The 25,384-nt window shown below is 51.7% G+C and overlaps 1 protein-coding gene across 8 annotated transcripts in view; it reads right to left on the reverse strand.

The window, feature by feature from the left end:
* The window catches only part of PLEKHA7 (pleckstrin homology domain containing A7), a 210,080-nt gene that overhangs the window by 6,545 nt on the left and 178,151 nt on the right, over positions 1-25,384 (reverse strand). For all 8 annotated transcript variants that reach the window (XR_004970439.1, XM_036325534.1, XM_036325535.1 and 5 more), the window contains 11 exons: positions 19,596-19,664; positions 19,334-19,414; positions 18,096-18,245; positions 17,437-17,538; positions 11,424-11,532; positions 11,061-11,287; positions 7,901-8,089; positions 7,689-7,806; positions 5,760-5,863; positions 4,979-5,179; positions 1,959-2,117 (listed from right to left, as the gene is read on the reverse strand). Coding sequence is in view for 7 of the 8 variants with exons in the window: in XM_036325534.1 (XP_036181427.1) it covers positions 1,959-2,117; positions 4,979-5,179; positions 5,760-5,863; positions 7,689-7,806; positions 7,901-8,089; positions 11,061-11,287; positions 11,424-11,532; positions 17,437-17,538; positions 18,096-18,245; positions 19,334-19,414; positions 19,596-19,664 (1,509 nt within the window). In the remaining variant the exon portion in view is untranslated. The remainder of the gene's footprint in view (positions 1-1,958; positions 2,118-4,978; positions 5,180-5,759; positions 5,864-7,688; positions 7,807-7,900; positions 8,090-11,060; positions 11,288-11,423; positions 11,533-17,436; positions 17,539-18,095; positions 18,246-19,333; positions 19,415-19,595; positions 19,665-25,384) is intronic.

Raw genomic sequence — 25,384 nt, forward strand, 5'->3', positions numbered from 1 at the left:
TACAACCTGCTGCTGTCTGAACAAGGACCTAGCACTTAGTAGCCCTCAGCAAATACTCCTTGGATGGCTGGTGGATGGGTGGGTCGATGGGTGGGTGGGTAGGTGGATGGGTAGATGGGTGGGTAGATGGGTGGGTGGGTAGGTGGATGGGTGGGTGGGTGGGTGGGTAGATGGATGGGTGGGTGAGCAGGTGTGCAGGTGGAGGGATGGCTGGGTGGCGACAGTGCTTTCCGTCCCTACGAAAGCTCCTCTGAGCTAGACAGGAGGCAGCCGTGCTTGTCTGTTTCCTTCTAGAGGAAAACGTCCCAACCCCTGCCCACCAGCCTTTCACGTGAACCCAGGAGCAGCCTCAGCTTCAGTAGTCTCGACAGTGTCGCTGGGGCTGAGACCGCTCAAGGCCAGTTTTGCAGGCCCCGGGGGATTTTCCCTCCTTGAACGACAACAGCACAGGAGAGGGACAGCTGCTGTCAGAGCACTAAGTGGTTCTCAGCGGCTTCCGGTGTGGCTCGGGCTGCGCGGGGGAGCCCTGCTGTTTTAGTCTGTGTATCCTTGTCCTATTGTAAAATACATGTTGTTTAACAATAAAAACATGTCTTCTTAGATTTAAAAAAAAAAAAGTGGGGTTGGTTGAAGCTTCTAAAAACAAGCTAAATCCAATCCCAGGGCAAATCTGGACTTGAATTTAAACCCAGGCTGCCCTTTCCTTCTAGTGAAAGGTGGCAAGAAATAAGCTCTTCTCTGTGGCTTCCAATGAGGACAGATCCAGAGGAAGGAAGTAGATTACATTGTAGCGGAGGGATTTAGGTTAGAGATAAGGAAGGACTTTTTCCCCTGGCTGGCAGGCAACGAGGACACCACAGAATACACTTTCACTGCCCGGGCAGCATGCAGAAGCTTCTTTTGTGAACCTGAGAAAGCACTGACCTTTGGCTGCTTCAGAGGCAATAGGTCTGAGGGCGGGGGACTCATTAATCCCTGGCGCTCCAGCTGACCCCAGAACTCATCCTCCGGGGCGTCAATTTGCCCCCCAACACTGCTATGCCCTTTGTGTGGCGAGCACATTTCCTCATGCAGCTTCAGGCCTGGCTAGTCCTCGGACAAATGTTTTTGGGGTATCTGTGGGCCACTGTGTTTCATTCAACAGAGTCCTCATTCAGCAAAGAGTTACAGAGCACCCGTTATGTGCTGGCCTGGTGTTTGGGGCAAAAGTGAACCAACCAGCCATTAGAATCTGCCCTAAGGAGCTTACAAATGACACAATGGGGGTCACAGGAGACCACCCTATGTCTTGAGGACTGCAGCTGTCACCCTCTGATTCCCTTTCTCTTCTAGGTAGAGACATGTTGAATCTGTATGTAATTAATCCCACCCGGGGGTTACAGGCCTGCCGGTCATGATGCATTGGGGCCACCAGAGGGCGCCAAAGGAATTCAAACCAGAACTACGCAGGTCTATAACTCCGGCCTTGGCTGGAAATGTCACCTGTGTTTTTCAAACCCGCCCGTTTTTCTGAAGTCTGATTGCCCAAGTCGGCCTGAGAGGCCAGTGGCAAGGCCAAAGCTGGGTTTTGCAAGGAACATCTCCTAACAATAACTACCTCACTCCATGCCTGCGCTGTGCCAGGCCTGGTGCTCATGGCCTTCTGATCATTGCTGATCCTCCAGGCAGCCCATGGAATCAGTTAATCCTCATCACAACCCACTTCACCACTGAGGAAACCGAGGCACAGAGCAGGTACATGACTTGCCCCAAATTACAGAGATCTGAATCTGCATCGAAACACTGGGCTCCTTTTATTGCCTCAAGCTGCTATCCATCCTGTCTCCTGGGCCACACTGAAGCTGAGCCTTATCCCCGCTTGAGGACAACACCCCCCAGGGCCCCGAGGAGGGCAGGTCAGGCTGGGAGCCTGAGGGCCGTGCCTCCTGGGGCAGCATGAAGGAAGCCCCTGCCCTCACCTCTCTGCTGATGTCCAAGTCATAGTCTTGCGGCTCCAGGTCCAACTCAGTGACAGGCACGGCCTGCACTTTCAACCAGCCATTCTCCTCCTCGTCCTTCCTCTCCCCTTGCACGGCGCGGTCCAGCAACTGCAGGTCAAAGTCCTGCTCGCGCTTCCACTGGCAACAGAACAAGAGGGTTAAGTGTAGTCGCTCCCTGATGGCTGCCGCAGCCAGCCGGTCCCCTTCTGAAGGGTCTTGCAGGCCCTGGGGTCCTTGGGAAGATGCGCCTGTGATCCAATCGGGTGGAGCTATGTGACCCTGGAACTCAACCTCATCTCTAAAGCGAGGCAGCCGTTTTATGACACGGGCATCCCTGCTGTATGCTGTACCTCTCCGAGGAATGGAGAACGGGGCCTCTGTCCTTTTTAGATGGCCTGACTCCAGACTGCCGATTTCTTTCTGCTCTAGGCCCCCGAGGGTTCAAACATGATCCCCAGGGCACAGGTCCAAGACCCATGACTTTAGACTCACATGGTCCCCAGGGATACAGGAGGCTCCCAGGTTCAAGAGGGTGACACCTACACAACCTGGGAGAATTCTGGAGAAGGGATTTGCCTCTCCTGCTGCCCCAGAGTCGGGGGAGCATTCTGGTGCAGGAGCCAGACGTCCCAGCTCAGCAATCATGGAAGAAACAAGCCCTCTGAGGCCCTGGTGAGCAAGAAGAATAGCCGAGAGCCTGTGTAAGGGGGAGTCTCAACAGGATACCTTTAGGGCTGGGCCTACAGCACCCACAGCGGGGCTGGGGGGGCCCGAGCGGGAGCAGCTTGGGGTCAGTGAAGCAGATAAACTGTTGTGTATCAAGGCATCTATGTGGGGCAAAAGTTTCCTTTAAGTTAGAAAAGAAACAAAGACATGTAAAACTGAAATGCTAGATCAAATGCAACATGTTCAAGGCTGTTCTGCGGTATCGACCTTTTAACAAGTGTCTCCTCACACAGGGAAAATCTAACTGGCCATTTAAAGATGCAAGGACAACTGTGCGACTTGGAGGCAGCCCTGTGTGGCCCGCATCCTCACAGGCCTTTGACGCTGAGCAGGTTTTGAGCAGATGGAACAGGCTCAAAGCCTCTCTTCTCTTGAGCAGAAACTGAACAGATGCTTCTCCATCCCAGGTCATCTCCTCCCTCCCTCCCACACCACCCACCTCACAGAGCCCCCAGTGGTCAGGATTGTCTTTGATGATGCTTCAAGTGCCCCCACAGCCCCAAACCCATAGCCAGTATCAGCACATTTCACCCATTCATGCACAAGCTCTCAATACTGATGCCAAGCCAATCTAATCGCGCTTAGGTTTCCAATCACAGTATGAAAAGGATTAGGCAGTTGACATTTCAGGGATGAAAAAATGAATTTAATGATTCACAAAAGAAATAAAAGCACATTTCTTTACAGGCTCACGTGTGGCCCAGATAGAGAGAGAAGTCCTCGTTTAAACCCAGCCTGATTGTTTCCACAAACAGAGAAAGGCCACTAGGCTCTGCGGTGTGTCCTGGGGAAGAACCACGCCAATCCATTATTATTAGCAACACGTTTATTGGCGTCGATACAGAGACTTACACAAGTCCTTTCTTTTTTAAGAGAAAAATTACAAGGTATTCAAGTTACGATTTTCAGATAACCTTTCTACACTTGAGACATTAGTTTGTAAAAGGTCAGTGTTCCCCCACATGACATTTGCTTATAAAGTTTAAAAGTTACTGGCTTTGCAGCTTTTCAGGAGATGAGTGTCCTGGGACTTCCCCCTTTGGTGTCTGAGCTAACAGCTGCAAAGGGACCCTCTACATACAGAACATACTATAGCTCACTATCTGTTCAAGTTATTAAGTACTAAAAACACAAAAAAGTTTTCCATTAGAATTGTGCCATGGGACTGGAGGAATTAAAAGCAAACCAACTTAGACTTGATAGAATTTATTCAAATGTACAATCTCTGAGGTCCGTGTCTACTAACTAGACGTGAGACATGGACTTTGGTAAGTTCATAATGCCCAGGCCTCTGCCAGTGACCATGGCCCTTGGGCGGCAGGGTGGCTCCGTCTCGCAGGGCAGCTTCTGGGACGAGGGAATTAATTGTGAGTCAGTAGGCCCTGCACGGAGGGGGCAGCGGAAAGGTGAGTCACATGGGAGTGCTCGCTAGGCTATGGAGACAAGAGCTGCTATGATAAGCCTGGTAGCAAAGAGCACAGGCCAGTTAGAGAACGTTCACTGCAAATTAGAAGCTTCTGTAAACACAATCAGGCAGGGTTAGAGAGGCAATGCGCAAGCGGTAACGCGAAAAGCAGAAGAGCTTGTGCAATGAATCAGGGAAAGGACAGTCAGGCTAGCGGTCCAGGGAAACACTTGATTTCAAACAGGAGAAAGTCAAATGGATGTATGTATCCAAATCGGACCTAAGGCGGCTGTGGGCGGGATGCAGTACCTGGAAGCATCACCAGGGGCAGCACACATTCCCCGGCTCTCTCTGGGCACCATGGACCTGTGAGCACCACAAGCAGCAGGAGACCGCAGCCCTGGGGTGTGGGGCGTGACCCTGCGCTCAGCGGCCCCATAGGGCAACCGCGTGGGGGTTTGGGAGGCTGGTGGGCTTGTGCTCCTCCTCACCATACCGTCTCACCATCTTCCTCCTCCACTCCTTGAATCCTCAAACCAAGTACCTATTCCCAAGTCCTTGATTCAGCTGACACTCCAAACGTCTACAAAGGCCGCTGTCAAGCTCCACTCAGAGAACTGACGGGACATTTCCTCAGGCTCCGTGACGCCTGCAGTGCCATCCTCACTCCAGCTCTGCTTCCCCATCACCCTCTGACCCGGCCACACACGTGTCCCAGCGTGCAAACAGAACAGCCCCGGGAGGAGCTCTCGGAATCCTCTAGGTCAGCGGCCCACTCTCCCAGGGGTGTGACGTGCTAGTGTTCGGGGGACACGGGGAAGCTCTGCTCCCTGTCCCGGCCCCACCTGCCTGGACCCTCCTAACATACTGAGCCAAGATCTCCAGGGAGCGGGTGGCTGAGGTAGCGAGACGAGGGCAGGCTCGTCCTCTCTCCTTGGCTCAGGGTCCTCTTGCGCTCCCGGACCAGGGCCTTCTGGTGCCGCTTCATGCGCTCCAGCTGCTCCTCCGCACTCATCTTGCCCCGCTGGTGGTCCCCTGAGTACAGACGCTCCAAGGCACTCTTGGGTCTCTGAGGAGGAAGAGGCGAGAGACAGGGCAGCTGGGCTGGGAACACACAGGGCAGCCACATGGCGGCTTCATGCCCGTTCTGTGTCCGTCTGTCCCTCTCTCTCACACACAAACACACTCTATCTAGTTGGGCTCCTCTCGGCCGTGGAGAACCACTGTCTCTAAGCCTACTCATCGACACGATGCCCCTGGCCCCTCGGGCTTCCTGGGCAGCAGCCCATTCTGCAGATGCAGACACTGAGGCCCAGGCCTGTCCAGTCAGGCATACAGGCGGCACGTGGTGGGGTCAGAACCCAGGGTGCAGACTTCCTGGGCTCCCTCCTTTGAGCCTGACAGGCTGGGGAGAGAGGTGGGGGGTGTCCTCAGGAAACAGAAAGGGCAGCGTGATGCCCTTCTTGGTGGACTGTGGGGGAGACATCACGGAGCACATGGTGACTGGGGCCCTGAGCTCAGGAGGAGCCGAGACGACCTCAGAGACCATCCCAGGCCTCACAGGATCGCCGTCACCGTCCACCGCGGAGCCCGTCCCTCTGTGCGTGAGGGAGCAGAGAGCTCCTCGGAAACTTCTCAAGGCCACTCACAGGGAAGGTCATCTTGCTGCTTTCGGCATTCAGACCCCTCCGGAGGGTGACGTAGGGCGCAATGGTGGACGACTGCTGGAGCCTTGATGTGGACCCCGAGAGCCCTTAGGGAGGAAAGAGAAAGGCGAGTGTATTGGTGGTGGAGTGGCCAGGCCACCAGCCCCTCCCCAAGCACCTCCCACGGCCGTGACGGGACCATGGGGGCTCAGCCAACAACCCACTGTTCTTCCTCTCCAGGGCCTGGAAGAGCAAGGCCCCAGGTAGAGGATGAGGGGCCAGTCCAGGGGTGCCCTCTGTCTCCAATGGGGGACAGTGTCCCTAGAGATCTGTGGACCACCCTAGTCTTCCCTCACATGCAGAGGATGGAAAGGATGGAGGGGTCGGAATACCCTTCACCCCTTCCTGCTGCTGAGCTCTCAGCATCCTGCATGACCCAGTTCAGATATCCTGCCTGTGTGCAGGCCCCTGAAATGCTGAGACAGAACCAACTATTCCCAATACCCCTCAGCATATGCACTGGTTACTGACCACAGACAGTGTTCTAACTAGACTGCAAATCCAACAATGCCTGGTTGGCTGACTGAATGAGGAAACGGATGAAGGGATAGAAGAAGGCACCAAACATTTACTGAGCACGTACTATGTCGGGCACTGCTATGTAGATGGTCCTACTGGTCCTACACAGTAAGCATCACTTGACCATGGTAGAGCTGCCCGATCTAAGGCTCACAGAGGTTAAGAGATTTGTCCAAGGTACATGGCAGGGGCCTCACTGACATGTGCTTCCTGTGTCTGGGTCCTACGGCTCTGAGGAGTCATCTCACCCTGGCCGGCTGCTGCCACAGCCTGTGCTTTCTACGTGAGCAATGATTCTTATCAGGAGTGGTCCTCACACCCTGACGAGAGCACCACCAGCACATAGCACATGGGAAAGACAATGATGAATGTCCTACCATGTCCAGAGAATCCCAAGCAACAAAGAACTGCCCTGCCCACAATGTCACCAATACTGTCACTGAGAAACACCTCCAGGCCATAATGAAGGAAGGCTGCAAGGCCTCCGGGCACAGTATCAAGGGCAGCCATGGCCAACTCAGCAGGGACCAGCTCAGGCCACAGTAGCCTAGACAGTGTGGTGAGGTGGGAGTCACACACCCAGCTATGTGTCCGTCCACCTGGCCAAGGGGGGAAAAGCACCTGACCTTCCGCCTCCGGAAGCAGACAGGAGGGTCAGAGGCGGGAGCATGGTCTGCCTGCTCAGGGGCTCCAGGAGGCCTCCCTGTATGGAGACTTCTGAGGAAGAGGGTCTGGCTTTGGGGAAAATGAGCTACGAGTGAGCCTAAGGGCCTAAGTCTGTTCCCATCCCCATGGGAACAGTGAGAGTGAGAAGAAGACCCGATGGAAGAGAAGTGTGTCTGTGTAAAGAAAGGGTTCACTGGGTGCTAGAGTGACAAAGAGGGCATAACCCTCTAAAGGCCCTTGGTTACCGCTCTCCCAGCCTACGCTGCCGCCGCTCTGCAGCCAGAACACTGGGCTGGAATCCGGCTCCAACACTTTAGCTAATTAGCAAGTTAATTTCTCTGGGCCCTAGCTCTCTTATCTCTAAAATGGAGATAATAATAGTACTGCCCTCATAGATTATGAATATTAACGAAATGATTATAAAGGGCTTAACTCAACACAGTGCCGAGCTTTATAGCAATTGCTATTAGCGTTATGCCCAGGAACAGATGTAATAAAGAGAAAGAGAACCAGTATGTGGGCCCGAGAAAGGAACGACAGGCCCCCCCAGAAGCCCAGAACCCGTGCAGCTGGGGCCAAAGGTCCAACGCTGCAGGTAGAAGGGTGAGAGGCACCAGGTGAGGGTTGGGGAGCAATGATCGGCAGAGCTGGGGTCCCCAGAAGCCTCCGTGGAGAGTGGTGACTTACCTCTGCTGGGCAGCGTCTGGTACCTGCTCTCAGAGCCCGCGGGCCCCAGGGGAGGCTGGGCCACGTCCCCACCGAAAGTCGTCAGCTCGGGCTCACTAACGTAGGACCGGAGCTCCACCTGCGAGCAGAGTCCGAGGCCGTCATACCTGCCCAGCATACCACCACCCTCCCTCTCCCCACCCAGTGGGCAGCCCAGGGTCCTCTCCGCTCACCCTCGAGTCCCCGTTCACACACTGCCCCTGCTCCCGATCTCGCTTCCTCTCGTCCGACTGCCGCTTGAGGCCCCGCACGGAAGTGTGCCGGATGACGGTGGCCTCCCTGGGCAGAGGCGGCACGGCCGGGGGCTGGTCCTCCGGGCTGTAGAGCTCAGGGAGTGGGGGCCTGGGAGGTGCCTCGTCTTCCTGCTCAGGGAAAGTGCCCGTGGGAGGGAGCTGGAGGGCGGAGGCCCGGTGGCCCCACCCCAGTGGTGGCCCAATGGCCGGAACCGGCCCCCCTCCCAGGCCTGAAGAGCACAGCCACTTCAGCCCAGAGGTGCCAACATTCCCCCTGGCAGAGCCATGAAGAAGGTGACACCTTGGCTCCAAATCCGTTCTTCCCTTTGAGTTGCATTTTCCATTTTTCAAAGTGCTGCCTATACTGCGTCCCCAAATCCAGAACTCAGGTCTCTACTCGCCTGGAATGCACCATAGGGGGAGCAGGCTGGCAACCCTGCACTTACTGGTAAGTCTATGACAGCATTCCCCCCCCACACACACACATTCCCTGTCAGCCCTCTCCACAGTGCTCAGGCTGAGCGCACCGTTCCTGCCTGGTCTCAGGACCCCTCAGCCGGTGGAGAGCTGAGCAAGGACAGTCTCCCTCCTCCTGCCCTATCAGAAATGTGAACGGTCACAAAGTATTTCCTCCTTCCTGACCTGGGGGCTGAACAGGCGGTCAGAACGGGAGACTCACTGTCTGCCCCGCAGCCCACTCCCTGCCGATGATGAATGTCACTATTTTCCTTGACACACACACCCCCGCCCCCGCCCCGCCTGGTCCATGACCCTCTCTGAGGGCCGTGGCTTCTCTATGGATCGACAGCCTGGCTCCCCACTGCCATGGACACCTAGTCCTGGGACAAGTGACTACTGAGACCCCTTCCTCCTAAACGCCCTCTTTCTTAGTCTCATTTTGCTTTGTTTTTCAGAATTTTGCAGAGTTCGGGAAAGGGCGCTGCAAGCTTGCCTTGCAAAGGCTTAGCAGAATTCTTATTATGCAACACATTTCATCACTGTGTGAATGCTCTGCCCACAGGCTCTCTGAGCATCCCGGTTTCCAACCCTGACAAAGGTCTCAGAATCACCAATTTCTAAAAAGCTCCCCAGAATGATAAACACAAAACATTGATTGCCCTTGATGGAAGGCAATAGGATGTCTGGAGACAGAGGGCGGGGGGTGGGGGGGGGGGCTTTATTCTGTATTGTTTCATATCTTTTGATTTTGTGCCCTTTGAGAGGATTATCTAATAAAGAGGTAAGTGACATTAAATTCAAGAAACTAAGCCAAATAAAAAGAAAAGAACTACAGCTACATGCAATAATGGGGATGAATCACACAAGTATAATATTGAAGAAAAGATGCAAGATACAAAAGAATAAATACAGGCGAAACTAAAGTATTTAAAGATGCAAACATAGGTAGCAAAACTTAAAGAAGGCAAGGAAATGATCCCAAATGCCAAGCCAGTGGCTACCTCTGGCAGAAGGGGCCTTGCACGGGGAAGGAGCCCGCAGGCCTGAGGGCTCTGGCTGCTGCAAAGCTCTATTTCTTAGTCTGGGTGTTAGTATAACGTGGGTGGTCTCTTTATTAATACGTGTTAAGTGATATATTCATGCTTTACGTCAATTTCAGGTTGTCATTATTTCACAAATATAAATATAAAGAGAGCAAACAATAATAAAAAACATGGCGAAACTGGTGAACACACATGCATTACCAGAGGAGGGGAAGAAGACCCCCATTGGCCGTGATGCTGACCCAGTGGGAAAAGCCCCGCCCCCGAGCCACGGAGGACCAAGCTGTGAAGATGGGCCTGTGTCTAGTCAGAGCTGGTTGCTGTGCATACGGGGAAACTGAGGAAGCTCAGAGAGGACCCAGAGAGAACAGGGGCTGGAATCCAGCTGGTCCGGCTCCCAGGCTAGCAGCCTTTCCCTCTGCTGCTGGTCCCGGCTGGCAGGTGCCGGCCTTATGTCAGCAGCCGTCTTCCCCAGCCACTCCTGTTTAATTCGCTATTTCTACCTCCTGTTTGTGGCTGGTGCTCCGGGCCTCCTAGCTCTGGGATGAGGAGGGAGATCTTAAGATAAAGACATTCACAGTGACCCTGAGTCCTGGCACCTGTCTTCCAGCTCTGGGCCTTGGGCCATGGCAGGTAGATGGTGAGGACGGGATTGGGAACTGGTGTGTTTAAGCCACTGCTGTGCAATCGTCACAGGCACTAGGCACACATGGTGCCCAGGCAAAGCTCCTCCAAGCAAAATCCTGGAGGTCCCCTTCCAAGGTGCCCTCTGCCATGGCTCTCCAGTCACTTGGACTAGACCCCTTGGGTTCTCCAGCCAGAGCTGGCCTGGCCTTGGAGACTTGAGCTATCCTGGTACCCGACCACATCTTCTATTTCCTTAACGTCTCCTGTTGTCCCAGACTCTGCCAAGGGCTTGGACTCTCTCTGTGCCAGGCAAGCCAAGGTGCAGGGTTAGGCAGTCACAGGGCCACAAACCTGACCTGGGGACCTGGGGCGAATGTCCGATAAGATGGCAGATGGCACAGGGAATGATCAGGAGATGTGCTGACTCTACTAACCAACAATGAGACTTTAAGCAAATTTAACACCTTTGGGCCTCAGTTCTCTTATCTGTGGCATGGGGATACTGACCTTCCTGTCTGTACTCCTGAGGTTATTTTGAGGCTCAACTGTACCTACTACCCAGCAGCATGCTCACCTGTAGGTGAAGATAAGGGAGCCTCTTCTGCTGAGATGAGCTCATTGCCCACAAACAGGTGTAACTGCAGATTTGCAAGGAGCAGCCACACCCCTATCTGCACGGTGCAGATTCTACCTACTCAGCAGAGTCACTTCCTCTCTCTGGGCCTCATTTTTCCCAGCTGTGAAATGGGAGGGTTGGGCTAGCTTATATCCAAGGGCACCTTCTAATTCTGGGAGTCTGAGGTCCAATGGCAGGATCCTTCCACTCCTTAACCTCTCATGGCTCAGGACTTCGGCTGGTCCTATCTCCCCCACCCCGCCATTTCCCTAAAAACTTCTCTCCCGAGAGAAGCTGACCTGAGAACAGAGAGGAAAAGACGGTGCCAGCTCCTGGTCCTGGTCATCATACTTACAACTTTGGGCTTCGTCTTGGTTGGTGACTGAAGAGGAGACGTCACCTTCCTCAGCTGGGGCGGGTGAGGTCGGTAGGGCAGGTAGGTTTGCAGCTGAGGGAAGAGCCGAACCTCCAGAGGGGTCCGCACAGGGCTGGTGGGAGGGCTGGGCTGCGGGGGCGGCTTGCTCTCAGAAGTCGAGAGTGAAGGCACAGGCGGGTGGGGAAACAAAGGCACTGTTTTTCTCTCTAAGGGGCATAGAGGGAAGCAAAGGATAGGATGGAACCAAGACCTACTTCCCGAAGGAGTGACACACAGGAGGACCTGATGCCCGGGGCCACCCCTCCTGCCTGGGCACTGGCCCCCAGCAGACGGCCCACTCACCAGGATTTTTGACCGACTCCACCAGGATTCTGAAGTTCTCCTTGTTCGCACTCAGGCCTGCGGTGACGTCTTCAATCCTCCAGAGATCCTTCTGTATCTGCGATTTCTCCTACGGAAGACGAGCAGCGGTTCACGTCCTTCTTAGCTCCTCACGAGACGTTTTTTCATAGGACCTGTGCTGTCATTTCAGACAGGGCCCCTCACCCTCGGCGGGGAGCATTTCCTTGGGAAGCTGCACCAGGGCTAGAGCCCAGCCGGCTCCACGGCTTCACGGGGAAGCGCAGGCACGAAGGATGCTCAAGGCCCAGGAGAGAAATTTCAGGGGCGCTCTCACAAGTCCACCTCGCCTAGTTCCACCTCATTTAGAAACAGGCTGCCTTAGACACTGTAGGATTCCACTTATGTGAGGCATGAAGGCTGTCAGATTCAGAGAGAAAGTAGAGAGTGGGTGCGGATGCTGGGGAAGGGGGGGATGGGATTGTTATTTCCTGGGTACGGAATTCCAGGTCTGCAAGACAAAGAGTTGTGCAAAGATGGGTGCACAACAATGTGAATACACTTAACACTACCAACCTGTACACTGGAACATGGTGAAGGTGGTAAATTTCATGCTATGTACATTTTACCACAATTTTAAAAAATAGACCATCTCAGGCAACTTTGGCATAAGGGAAGAGAAGGCAAGGACTAGAGGTTACGCCTTCCCTAGACTATAAAGAGCATCTTTTAAAAGACAGTTAATCCTGGGACGTGAAGTTTACTAGTAGTTCAGAGTACTATGGGCTGTAGACATTTTTGGCAATAAAAGGGAACGACGTACTGACACATGCTACATGGACGAACCTGGAAAACATTATGGTGCATGATAGAAGCTAGACACAGAAGGCCACAGATTGTATGATTCCATTTTATATAAATGTCCAGAATAGGTAAATCCAGAAAGAAAGAACGTAGATTAGTGATTGGCTAGAGCAGGAGTAGGGATTGAGGGTGGGGATGGGGAGTGATCGTTAATAGGTACAAGGTTTCTTTTGGGGGATGATGAAGTTGTTATAATATTGTGGGGATGGTTACGCAACTCTGAATATTCTAAAAACGAATGAACTGTATACTTTAAGAGGGAATTATATAATAAGCCTGTTATTTTTAAATTTTATTTTGTTAATCCTCATCCAAGGATAGTTTTCCATTGATTTTTAGAAAGTGGAAGGGAGGGGATAAGAGAGAGAGAGAGAGAGAGAGAGAGAGAGAGAGAGAGAGAGAGAGGGAGGGAGGGAGGAAGGAAGGAAGGAAGGAAGGAAGGAAGGAAGGAAGGAAGAAAGAAAGAAAGAAAGAAAGAAAGAAAGAAAGAAAGAAAGAAAGAAAGAAATAAATAAAGAAAGAAAGGAAGGAAGGGAGGGAGGGAGGGAGGGAGGGGGAGAGAGAGAGAGAGAGAGAGAGAGAGGGAGAGAGAGAGAGAGAGAGAGAGAGAGAGAGAGAGAGAGAGAGAAAGACCGATTGGCTGCCTGCCGCATAAGCCTCAACGGGCCAGGGATTGAGCTTGTAACTGAGGCACATGCCCTTGACCGGAATCAAACCCAGAACCCTTCAGTCCGAGGCCAACACTCCATCCACTGAGCCAAACCAGCTATGGCAAAGCTGTTGTTTTTTAAAGAACTGGGAAAGAGCCAGGCTATAGGACCATAGGCACACTTGACAAGTCACAACCAAAACCGGCTGGGAAGAGGCCCTAGAAAGACGCGAGTGGGGTCTGTAGTGGTTAAGGGATGGTGGGCATCTTTCAATAGAGTCGTTTAAACATCAAATAGACCATTCTTTCAGCTTTTAAATTACCATGGGGGAAGACAGAAAGTTTCACATCCCCGGCCACACTCAGCCAGAAGAGTTCCCGCATGCGCCATGCTTATGGCCATGTCTGATTCTACAACTAGACAATGTGCTCCCCGATCCACCCCCCAGAGGCAAGTTCTCAGCAGGTCCTTAGTACATGTATGTTGAATGATAAAGGACCAATCAGATAAAGTCCCTGGTGAAATACTGTCCAACAGCTGTGACAACAGACGCCCAAGGCCTCCCTCCTAGCAGCTCAGCCTCTCACACTCTCCCCACCTTTAATACACCCACGCACATCCTCAGGGCGGACAAGCCAATAATGAACTTGAGGCTCGGCTCCTCACTGAAGCACAAGTGTCCTAAAGCAGACGTGTCTGTGAGCCCAGAGTACAGGTACAAGCTAACAGGGTTATCTCTAGAGCCGAGGTCCCCAGGCAGAGTACTGGCAGCAGGGGAAGGGGGAGCATGGGATTAGTATCACCCCGCCCCCCCCGGCAGTCTCCCTGGCACACTTCTCCTGCCAGTAGTTCGCAACCTTGCCCCCACTTTGCCCTTGTCACCCCACCCGTAAGAGAAGAGCAGAGAGGAGCGCAGGCCAGAGAACCTCTATCTTTCTCCAAGGGCGATGGAATTTCAGAACTTAATGACGAGGCAAAGGAAGCTTTTGGGGAGCAAGGCAGTGGGGTTTCATTCCTGCATCCTCATGCCAGGCTGGGCAGGATGGCTGCTGTGTACTACACTCAGCAAAGGCTTGACTCATTGGACACCTACAGGGAGCCTCGCCGCTCACTGCCTCTCACATGTTACCCAGATGCTCTTTGATCCTCTGGCTTCCCCACCCAGGTGGCCATCAGAATCTTTATAAATAAAGCCACTCATCCTAATATATAAAAAGCCAGGAGCCGTCACGACCCAAAACAACCGATGGACAACCAAACAGCAGGCTGCGTGGGGCGACCAGGCCAGCAGGGGGGGTAGTGAGGGGGAATCAGGCGGGGGGGGGGGAGGCAGTGAAGGGCGATTAGGCCAGCAGGCAGGTGAGTGGTTAGGAGCCAGCAGTACAGGATTGTGAGAAGGATGTCCCTCGAGGGGTCCCGGATTGGAGAGGGTGCAGGCTGGGCTGAGGAGACCCCTTTCCCCCTGTGCACAAATTTTGTGCACTGGGCCTCTAGTCTGCAATAAAAAGGCTATGGATTTTCTCATAGCCAAACCTGGCTAAAGGGAGGCGAGCTTCCAGGCCCACTACTGAGAATGTGTGTGTTTCCAGTGTTAATGATTTATTCAGGACTCTATTCAACAGCTTGCCTGGCCTTGAATTACACCAAAGTGAACACAGAGTCTGCTCAAAGAAGGGCTTTGTGAGCTTCCGGTCACTGAGGTATCAGGGAAAGTGTGAGCAGGGCCACCAGGTAGATGCATATCGAGCAGCAGGGACCAGGCTCCAAACCGGCCTATGTTTCAGTCACTTACTAGGGAGTCTGTGACAAGACCTGTACATTGTACCCATTTGTGTTGTGGAGGGGAAAGAAGGTTTCTGGGCCTGCCCTATGTTATGTCACCATGAAATTTCTGCAGTAGAAATACAATTGGCCCATAATCACATGAAGAGATGTTTAACCTACGAGGTAAGTAAATAAATGCAAATTAAAACAAGATGTCCTTTTTCAGCAAGTAGACGCAAAAACTAAAAAGAGTGATAACATCAAGTGCTGGCAAGGATGTGGGTAGACGGGTTCCGTACTTTCATTCATGTGGGTGGGAGGGCAAATGAGAACAGCCTTTTAGAGAGCGATCCGGCAGCGTCCAGCCACACGAAGATGCACACTCTTTTCAACCCACTGAGTCTGCTCCCAGGGACCTGCCTTAGATGAACGCTCATAATAGAGCTTGAAAAGGCAGTGACACAGATGCTCACTGTGGCACCTTTTCTAAAAACAAAACACTGCCAATAACATTCAATGCCCCTCAGAGGAGGAATGGCTAAGCAAAGGATGAACTGTCCAGACTACAAAATTCTATGCAGCCGTGAAGAACTAATTTAATTTCAAAATCGCATAGACCAGCGATTTTCAAACTTTTTCATCTCGTGGCACACATTAATTACTAAAATTTTGCGGCACACCAAAAAATATATATATTTTGCCTATCTGACAAAAAAAATAGGTATAATTTAGATTCACTCACACTAGACAGCTATTGTTGTGTTGGCTGTTGTCATTTTTTCATTTGACAATCTAAGGGAAAAGAGGTCAGTGCCACTGACTAAATTAGTCAGTGTCGCATGTTTTAAAAATTCTTATGGCATACCTTTTGAAAATCACTGAATTAGACCAACAATATTTAGTACAACTTTCTGAGGTTACGGAAATCTATCATCTGTGCTGTCCAATATAGCAGCCACTGGCCACATGTGGCTACTGAACAGTGGAAATGATTCTAGTGTGACTGAGGAACAACTTTTTAATGTTAGTTAATTTTAATTCAGTTATGTTTAAATTTAAGTAGCTACTGTATTGGGCAGCATAAACTTGGGGGTATCTTTCCTAGAAAGATTGCCACCACATAAAGTTATGACAAAAAAGTGAGTTACTGGACAAGGTGTTAGAATGATTCCTCTTTAAATAAACAGTCACCCTCAAATAAATTAAATAACTCTGTATGTGCACGTGTTTGGAAATGCAAAGAGAACGGTCAGAAGGCGACTTTGCAAACTGGAGGCACTCATTACCCACAAGGGAGGTGGTGGTCTAGGGCAGAGAGAAGAAAAGCTTTTATTTTTGGGTTTTGCTTCTCATTGTTTGGACTTTTCTGAGAGACATATTCCCATGTGATTTATATAATCATAGAAATATAAGGAATAAGAAGCTAAAAAAATTACTGCTAAAATTAATGTGGCTCATTGAAGTCCAAGAAGATATGTATAACAGGACAGTTTAAGAAACTGTAATTACAAACAATCGTGTGAAGGACTTTGTCGATAGTCACCTAGCATTTTCATGCCACTGTACTAAGTGCTGGGGATACAAAACAGAATGGGAGAATGTTAGACAGCTTGGATGAAGGGACATTATAGGAAAAATACAGCAGCAGCAGGAGACATACAAGCTGGGGACCGAGCAGGCCAGCCCTGAGCCACAGGCAAGAGTCTCCACGTGGCCCTGGATTGGGGTCGCTAGACTCAGTGCCCAATGGTCAGTGGGGGGACAGCAGGACCTGGGAAAAGCCTTCCAGTCCTGAATTTCCATCTCTTTTTGGGGTGAGTCTGATGTCAGGAGAGTCAACATACTCATTAAATCACTTGAGTGAGAAGCCTTGGCTAGAACTAGTCTATCCATGAGCAAGCCAAGCATCAAAACTGGCCTAGCTGAATTAATGCTCGCTGAACTCAAAATCAAATCCGCAGGGCCTGAAAGAGGAGATAGAGACCTGAAGCTGGGTTCAAAAGCAGGTTACTTTCCATTTTTAAAATGTTGAGGGTGGAACCACAGTGAGGGAACGAGCGCTGGGCATCTGAGGACTGGACCGGGAGGAAGAAAACCACACAGGGCCTTTCTTCTCTCACCTTTGGGGGCAGAGGCAGTTGCCAATAGGTGGCCTGGTTTTTAAGGATAGAGGACGCTGGGCCCTAAGGCTGCCTTTCCTGAGGAGGGCAGGGGCCACAGCGATGGGTATCTCCTAGCCTGGCACCTCCTGGATTCGCGCACTACCTCCTCAGGTGAAGGCTCGATAGCATCTATCTTCAGCAATCAGAGGATGGAAGGAAGGGGGCGGGGCTGTCCGCTGCTGTCTCAGTGAATAGATAGGAGCCAAGATGGGCCAAGAACCAACAGATGAGGCCCAGAAATCAGGATTTTAAAAAGATGCCCAGGTGGTTCTAATGTGCGGCCAAGGTTGAGAACCACTGATCTAGGGTCTCAGCGAGGGTCTCAAGGTTGGCATTTGTCTCCTCTTGGGGCTGTTTTTCCAAATGTAAAACCCTCATAAACACGCCCCAGAATGGGTCTAAAAGCAGAGAGGTGGGAACTGTGGGGGGCTGGGCATCACAGCCTTGCTGGGGGAAGGATCCCAGAGGGAGACCTTGGGGAGGTGAGCAGGCTGAGCCCCGGTAGAGGAGAGAAGGCCCTGGGTGGAGCTCTCCAAGGAATCAGAGCCCAGGACGGGGAGAGAGCCCTTGAGCCACCTGGAAAAAGAAGGCCCTTCGGTGCTGCTCCTGCAGGGTCTGCTTCAGCTGCGCCACATCGCTCTCCAGCTTCAGGTATTCGTTCCAGGCATTTTCCATCTCCTGTTGGCCAAGGAAACGCTCTGGTTCTTAGCTATCCTTGGCCCCAGAAGCCCATGCACACCTGTGCTCCTCACCACAGCCGCCGCCAGGGGCAGAGGAAGAGAGCCCTGGGGTCTGGTGGGGCTGGTGAGAGAGACATGGGTTGTCTTCTCACTCACGCTCTGATCCTGGCCATCTGCCCTGTCCTCTCCTCCACCCTTGGGGACACTTTGGTTCCCAGGCCTGGCAGAAAGGGGCCTGCACCACATCAGATGGACAGGTCAAGTGGAAATTCTGACATCTTAGAATTAACGCAGATCAGGGAAAAGCCTACAGGCTGCTCTGAGAAATCTGGCCCCCTGGGTGTCACTGTAGTCATGCAGGAGTCACCGATGGAAAGGACCCTAAGGCACCTTGGACACATCACCCCTGGACAGGGTAAGCTACTGCCAGGAGGCAGCCTGCTACCCCAAGACTCTTGCCCCTGGCTGCCAATTCGGTTACAGCTGGGGAGATGAGAAGAGCAGCCCTCTGCCCAGCCCAGCCTGAGGGAAGTGCCCTCCACAGCCTCTACGCACAGTGGACTCTCTGGAGAGCTCCGCCCGGATGTGGACCAGGTCCTCCTGCAGCAACCTCTGCTGGCAGGCGATTTTGTCCAGGTGCTGGGGCTGGTCTCGGTACTGCTCCATCTGTCTGTGCAGCACCTCCAGCACGGACTCCAGCTGGTCCTACCGGGCAAGAGTCAAAGAGCAAGGTCATAAAGGACAGTCCCTGGAGGCCTCCCACACACACGAGAAACTAAACAGAACTGCAAGACCTAACCGTTGACTGAAGGCCAGTGTCCAGCTGGGGCCTGAGGGTCAGGGTCTTTGAATCCAGCTCTGACTCTGCCCACGGGGTGGCCTGGGCAAGTCACCTAACAGCTATGTGCCTCAGTTCCCTTGTCTACAAAATGGGCACAAGGCTATCAACTCCTTATGGGGATCAATGATGAGGATAAATCAGAGCCCAGGAAAACTCTTTAAGGTCTTAGGACAAAGGGCATGTTATAAACCTTCAACATCACAAATATAACACCTTGACAAAATGCAACGAAGAAAAAAATTCACACTAAGTGTCTAAGAGACCAAACATTGGTGTCCCCCAACTCTGCCCGGCCCACTCCTGCCCTTCCATCCAGACTGTTTCCTCCATAGCCCAGATCCTAGGGGGCCCTCCTCTTCCAGGCTCACCTCACCAGGCCTCCAGGGAGAGGTGGGCCAGAGCAGAATTAAGGGGGTAGGAGGAGGAAGGCAGTGGTATTAGGTCAAGGTCTCCCTATAAGGCAGTGGTTCTCAACCTTCCTAATGCCGCGACCCTTTAATATAGTTCCTCATGTTGTGGTGAGCCCCAACCATAAAATTATTTTCGTTGCTACTTCATAACTGTAATTTTGCTACTGTTATGAATCATAATGTAAATATCTGATATGCAGGATGTATTTTCATTGTTACAAATTGAACATAATTAAAGCATAGTGATTCATCACAAAAACAATATGTAATTATATATGTGTTTTCCGATGGTCTTAGGCGACCCCTGTGAAAGGGTCGTTCGACCCCCAAAGGGGTCTCGACCCACAAGTTGAGAACCACTGCTATAAGGTTTCCTCCAGGTTCAGAAAGAGCCGCTCCCTCCCTTAAGAAACACCCTTTAAACACAAAGACATTGTTCTAAATAAACTAACACCCGTTGTTCGATACCATCCCATCTATGACTGTGAAAAGACAAACCTCCTACCCCACCCAGCCTAAGATTGTGCAAAACTGATACATACTTTGTTCTCCTTGAGGGCACGTATCTTGTCTTCCAAGTCCTGGAGGATCCTGTCTTGTTCACAGAAGATGCTCAGTTTGACCTGTGAGCAAGAACAGGTTGGAGAGGGCCTGGGATGATGAGGAAAGGGCATGGCCTTGGAGTGTAAACAGGAAGCCTCCGGCCACAGAACCCTCCAAACCCTCCTGAAGCTGCCCACCCCGGGACTGGGGACAGCAGGCAGCCGACGGAGCGAGCGGGCAGCTACCACTCAGTTCACTCACGTCAATGTCACTCTCGGCAATCTTCACTGGCTTCAGGCTTCGATCCTTGAGAAGGTCCCGGCCTGTCATCTGCGAGGTGAACAAGGTGAAGGAGATTTAACCACAGGGTTTGGGATCCAAACTCCAGAAGGAAAGTGAGCCCCGCGATGGATGGGTGTGGAAGTCTTGGCAGCGGCAGGCAGGGTCACAGCACAGGAGGGGCAAAACTGAGGCAATATCTACTTCATTTTCATGCCTATTTCATTTTAGGAAAAAACTGAAACCTTTTCAAGATTCTAGTAGCACTTGTAAATTTCTCAAACTAAAGGGAACGCAGATATTCAAATTATAGCATCGTCAACTACAGCAGTTTCTATTTGCTCAAAATCAGTATGAATCTTGGAAGATTTGTCACTGACAAGAGAGTTTTCCTACTGAATCTGGAGTCAAACACAAGTGCCTGAAGTCCAGGGCAGTGGGGTGGGTGGACCAGGAGGAATGAGCAAATCCCCGGGACAATGTCAAGCCTTAGTTTCAGGAAGTGTCTGAGTAGCCCACCTCCCCGTGAGTAAGGTCAGCCTTCCCCACTCTAACTATCTGGGAAGAGGACCTGGCCAAGGGAAGAAGGAACCTGGGTAATTCCTGGTTGGGGCTTTCAAGTGATCCTGAAATAACTGGTGTTGGGCCGTACTTGTATATTACCCCGTCCTCTCAAGACAGGAAGCCACAAGGCAATAAACAAAAATCACTCAAACTTATGGGCAGGTGGAATTTCACATTTCCCATCCCCCCCGACCCAACGTGGGCAACAAGTTTCCCATCCCTCTCTGACCCCTACGAAGCTAAACCTAACTCTTTAGCCTATGTTTTCATTTCCCTAAATATCATTTCTTGCCAAAAGCTGTGTGGGGAGAAGCGAGGAGGTTTACACAGATGCCCTCCCACTATGGCCAAGCCATGGGCAGGAACCGCCCAGTTGAATATGCCCCCCCGCCCCCCCCCCCCCCTCCGTAGGGAACTCCGTTTTGCAGATCTGACCAGGGAAACAACAGGGCGTAGCTAACCATGGCCAAGATAGGTGGTGGTGTGTCCCAGTGTGGATGGACAGACAGCAGCTGACCCTTGCTTTCTCCCTACTCCATCTGGGAGGTCCACTAAGTTTGTGAATGTGAATCAGAAGCAGAAATATATTGGCAAGCATTTCCTTCAGAACTCAAGCCCCGCCACCCCCCCTCCATGTGTCCAACTGTCCTATACTCCCTCTCCTTGACAATCATTATCAGCAAAGGTCAAGGTCAAAGGAGAATGCCTTCTCCATCCATACCTTGGCCTGAGGACTGAGTCTGGCTGCAGACCCGCCCCTACCCATTCCCAGGCTCCCTTTGGCCACACAGTAGAGGGCAGGGACCACTGTCTTATTTATCTCAGTAAAGTCAGCCCCGAACACAAGGCCTGGCACTGAAGGGCACTTGACAAAGACTCCTTGCATTGCAAGTAGGTCAAAGGGAAATACTGGTAAGTCAGTGCTGTCGAGTTCCTGGAAAAAAATGGGACTCCAGCCAAATTCTGCTCTTCAAACTGACAGATGATGTGTACATACACGTATACACACAGTCACGGAACACACTGACTCCAGCAACAATCCACAAACAAACAGGCAGAAGGGGAGAGGGAGGCGGTGGAATTAATCCTGGTGAGCCACAAACAGCTGAACTTCCCAGGTAGGACTTGGGCCTTTAAACTCAGGGGAACCCAGCAGGTGAACGCAGTAGAGTCTTCACTCTGTGCACAGTCCTTCATCAAAGCAGAGGGCAGAGCTTGCCTACCCTCCACGGGGCTGACACTCGGCTCATTTCCCAGGAAGAAATCATGTTCAAAATGAGATATGCTTTGGGGACTTTTCCTCCCGGCAAAACTCTTCCCCGTTTATCACTGAAGCTTTTTACAGATGAGATCTTTTCGATACTGAAATAGCGAGGCAGAGAATCTAATTGAGCGATGCCTCGTTTATCCAGCACCACCAGGAATTAAGTGAGGGATTCTACACAACAAGGGCATTTTGAGAAAGCCGAACCTTTTCAATTTTTTTTGGTGGAGTGCTTATGAAAAGTATGCCCTTCACTGCCATCACAGAATGATGAATATATATATATATTCAACAGTTTATGGGGGGACGAGTCAATCATTATAAAAAATCGATAATATAGAATTTCTTAGAAGCTATTGGCCCTTGATTAAGTGCTCCCAAATTTCTGTGATTTCATGTCCATTTTAGATGGACATGTAATGTTTCTTTTTCTCTCTTGGGGTATTAGCACTCCTTCTTTTCAAAGAAGTAACTTTCCCTTGTGCCCTTTCAATGTGCTGCTCTTAAGGTGCTGTGAGTTAGGAATTCAAACTCGGACTGAGTCTCTTAGGATTAGAAATTCAGTGCAGGTGACATTCTTGCTGTTTTCCTGTCTCCCTCCCTGTAGCTGGGTTTGGTGCCCTTCCAGGGAGATGCTCCCACACCTGTGTCTCCCACAACAAGGGCCTTAGTACATCAGATGAAACGTTCTGTCTCCCCTCACTAGGAACTAACCCAATTAGGGGTGACTGTCAGACTGTGACCTACTTTCTCTGCATCCTCAAAGCCCAGCCAGGGCCCATCATACTGAGGATATTTGGGAAATGTTTGCTTAGTGAGTCTGTGATTGTAACAAAACCAGGTGAGCTGGCTGTGCTCAGGGCCCAAGCCCTGAGTAAAGGCCATAGGTTTTAGAGCTGGGCTTTGTGATCGCATTCACACAGCTCAGAGGCCCTTGAAGCTTCTGAATTTAGCTGTCCCGGAGAACCGAGACGACTATGAAATATCCACAAGAAGTGTATGACATCTACTTCCCCTTTTAAGACTGTGCTTTGTGTTAGCAATGTTTAAATCCATTAACATCAAGTGTCAGTTCAAATGGTGTCTACATCAGAAAGGCACTGAAGGTGACCCAGCCCTCTTACTCCCCTCCACCACCTCCCAGGACACCCCTTCTCAGGGCTCAGGATGACCAGGAGTAGCACCTGCCTCACAACCCACATCCTCCCTTGAAAGCGACAAAAGCTGGCCGTGTTCCAGGCGCTACTTCTGCATCGGTCAAAGCGAGGGATGGGAGGCCCTATTTTGTTCTAGTCCAGCTCCAGACATCAGCACCCTGCCCCGAAGAAGAGCCACCTTAATTTAATGCAGGTCCACGGTGGAATCCGAGGACACCCAGCTCCTCCACGATGACCAGGAACAACCGCTCCCTCCCAAGGCTCACGCTCGACTACCCAGGCCATGCTGGTCTCTGTCTAGGCCAGGCCTCGCTGTGGAGGCAGATGAGGGAGAATGGGACATGACACAAGCTGGAAGCAAAGCTGGGCGAGCCCCCTGCCCCCACCCCGCCACCCTATGGCAGCACAAAAAATGGAATCACAGGGCAGTACGGATGAGAGGCTCAGCCTGGTGCACCAGCCAACACGCTGACAGGAGCTTAAGAGAAAGCAAATAAACAGAAATGACTGGCAGGAAGCCTGGGGTGGCCAGGAGAGCTCCTGGTTAAGCACGTGATGGAATCGGCACTGAGCCAAAAGCATGGAATGGCCCCGCCTGGAGACACAGGTCAGATCATCTTACGCGTCTCCTGGGCCGCCAGCCCTGTGCTGACTTCTTCAGCACTCTGTAAAGCACGTTGATCAAAGGTTCGTTATTTTTTATCTGTTCCAAACAGAAAGGCAAACACAACAAAACGTCACAGGTGAGACATCAAACAACACTTGAAGGAGCCAGAATTTGGGGAACGGGCAAGGGGACCCTGAAGGAGGATGTGTTATATGCGGTCCAGTGACTGGGACTCAGTCCTCGTGCTGGCTTCCCAGCTGGCGGGCCTTTCTGGAGTTCAGTTCCCTCGTCTATAAAACAGGGGATGGTAAGCTCTGCCTGAAGGACCTCCGTGCAGGCTAGTTTACGTGAGAGCCGAGTTCCGTGCCCACTTGATCCTGGGTTCTTCGAGAAGCAACTTTGCTGTTTCCCTCGTCCTCCCTCATCACACACTGTCATTTAGAGCGGTGCCGTCCTTAGTCCCGCAGACCCTCGCCTCCACACTGTGCTGCACCTGCAGCTAAGGCACCATGTCTCACCCAGGATCCCAGTGCTGGCAGCTGCTCTGAGGGAAGACTGTCCTCACCGGCTCAGACAGTGGGTCTCAACCCTGGCCGGAGCCCTTGCAATGACTCAGAAACCTGAACAGATACTGACGCCCGAGTCCCAGTCTGAGAGACTCGAATGTAGTGGTTTGGGGCGGGGCCCGGGCATTGGGACACTCAAAAGCCCTCCTGGGGGGTCCTAATGTGCAGCCAGGATTGGGAACGAGGATTCCACAACAGTGGCTCTTAAACGTTATGGTGCTTCAAAACTACCCGGAGGGCTTGTTAATGCAGGGGTGGGCAAGAGTAGGTTTACAGTTGTGAGTAACATTCTTTTGTGTGACTAAAGCTACAACCTGCATCTTTCTCCATACAAACAACTGTAAGCATACTTTTCCCATCCCTGTATACAGATCTGCTGGGCCCCACCCCCCAGCAGTCCTCACGGAGCTGGAGCTGGTCTGGAGTAGGCCTCGGGCCTCAGGATTTTGCATTTCCAGCAAATTCCCTGGCATTGCTGATGCCGCTGGCCTGGCATCACACTTCCAGAACCAGTGCTTTGAAACAATATCCCTCAACCGTGGCTACACATTAGAAACACTGAGGGAGATTTTGTTTGTTTTTAAGAGCAATACCTGAGTGTAATCAATTCAATCAGAGCCGCTAAGGCAGGGGTTCTCAACCTGTGGGTCGCGATCCCTTTGGGGATCGAATGACCCTTTCACAGGGGTCGCCTAAGACCATCGGAAAACACACATATAATTACATATTGTTTTTGTGATGAATCACTGTGCTTTAATTATGTTCCATTTTTAACAATGAAATTGGGGGTCACCACAACATGAGGAACTGTATTAAAGAGTCGCTGCATTAGGAAGGTTGAGAACCACTGCGCTAAGGGATGGGACCCAAGCAGCGATGCTTAATTAAAGAGCTCCCCGGGTTGTTTTGGTTCATGGCCAGAGTTTATAATCTCTTCTCCAGAACAACAGACCTCAAACGTCATATGCACAAGAATTGCTGCAAAGCTTGATTATTAAAAAAGACAGAATTCTGGGCACCATCTCCAGAGATTCTAATTCAGCAGAATCCCAGACTTGCGATGATTTATCGAGCTCCCAGGGGGTCCTGCAGCAGGTACTGCCCAGACCACACCATGAGGAACTTCGCTCTGGATGCTGATTGCGGAACAGACCTGAACAGGGAAGCCCTGATCACAGGCTCAAACCGTCAGGAAGGGCCTGGGAGCCAGGCACCTGGAGCCACTGGTGACATGCCCCTCACCAGGGACAAGCACCTTTCTGGAACTGACTGCTACTTACTCTACCCACAAAGGCATCAGCTGAGCAGCTGGCAGACACCCTCCCCTCTGCCTCCCGTCCCAGCTGTGCTTCATGGCTGCGTAAAAACAGTTCAAGCTGTCAACAACAGGGAACCCCCATGCCCTCCTGCAGATCCAGCCGGAGTGTAGGGTCTTGACATGCAGAACTTAGATGCCAGAAGTACAATTCAGCGAATGCAACTTTAGGGCAGGTGAACTGCATGGTACACGGAAGGAAGGTGGCAGGTGTGCAGGGAGTCAGTGGGTTGAATCCCAGCCGTGTGACTGCAGAAGTCACCCCTCTGATACGTGGATTCCTGGTTGATAAGGTGGG

This window comes from Myotis myotis, unplaced genomic scaffold (assembly GCF_014108235.1).
Source record: "Myotis myotis isolate mMyoMyo1 unplaced genomic scaffold, mMyoMyo1.p scaffold_m19_p_10, whole genome shotgun sequence".
In the NCBI taxonomy this organism is placed as follows: Eukaryota; Metazoa; Chordata; class Mammalia; order Chiroptera; family Vespertilionidae; genus Myotis; species Myotis myotis.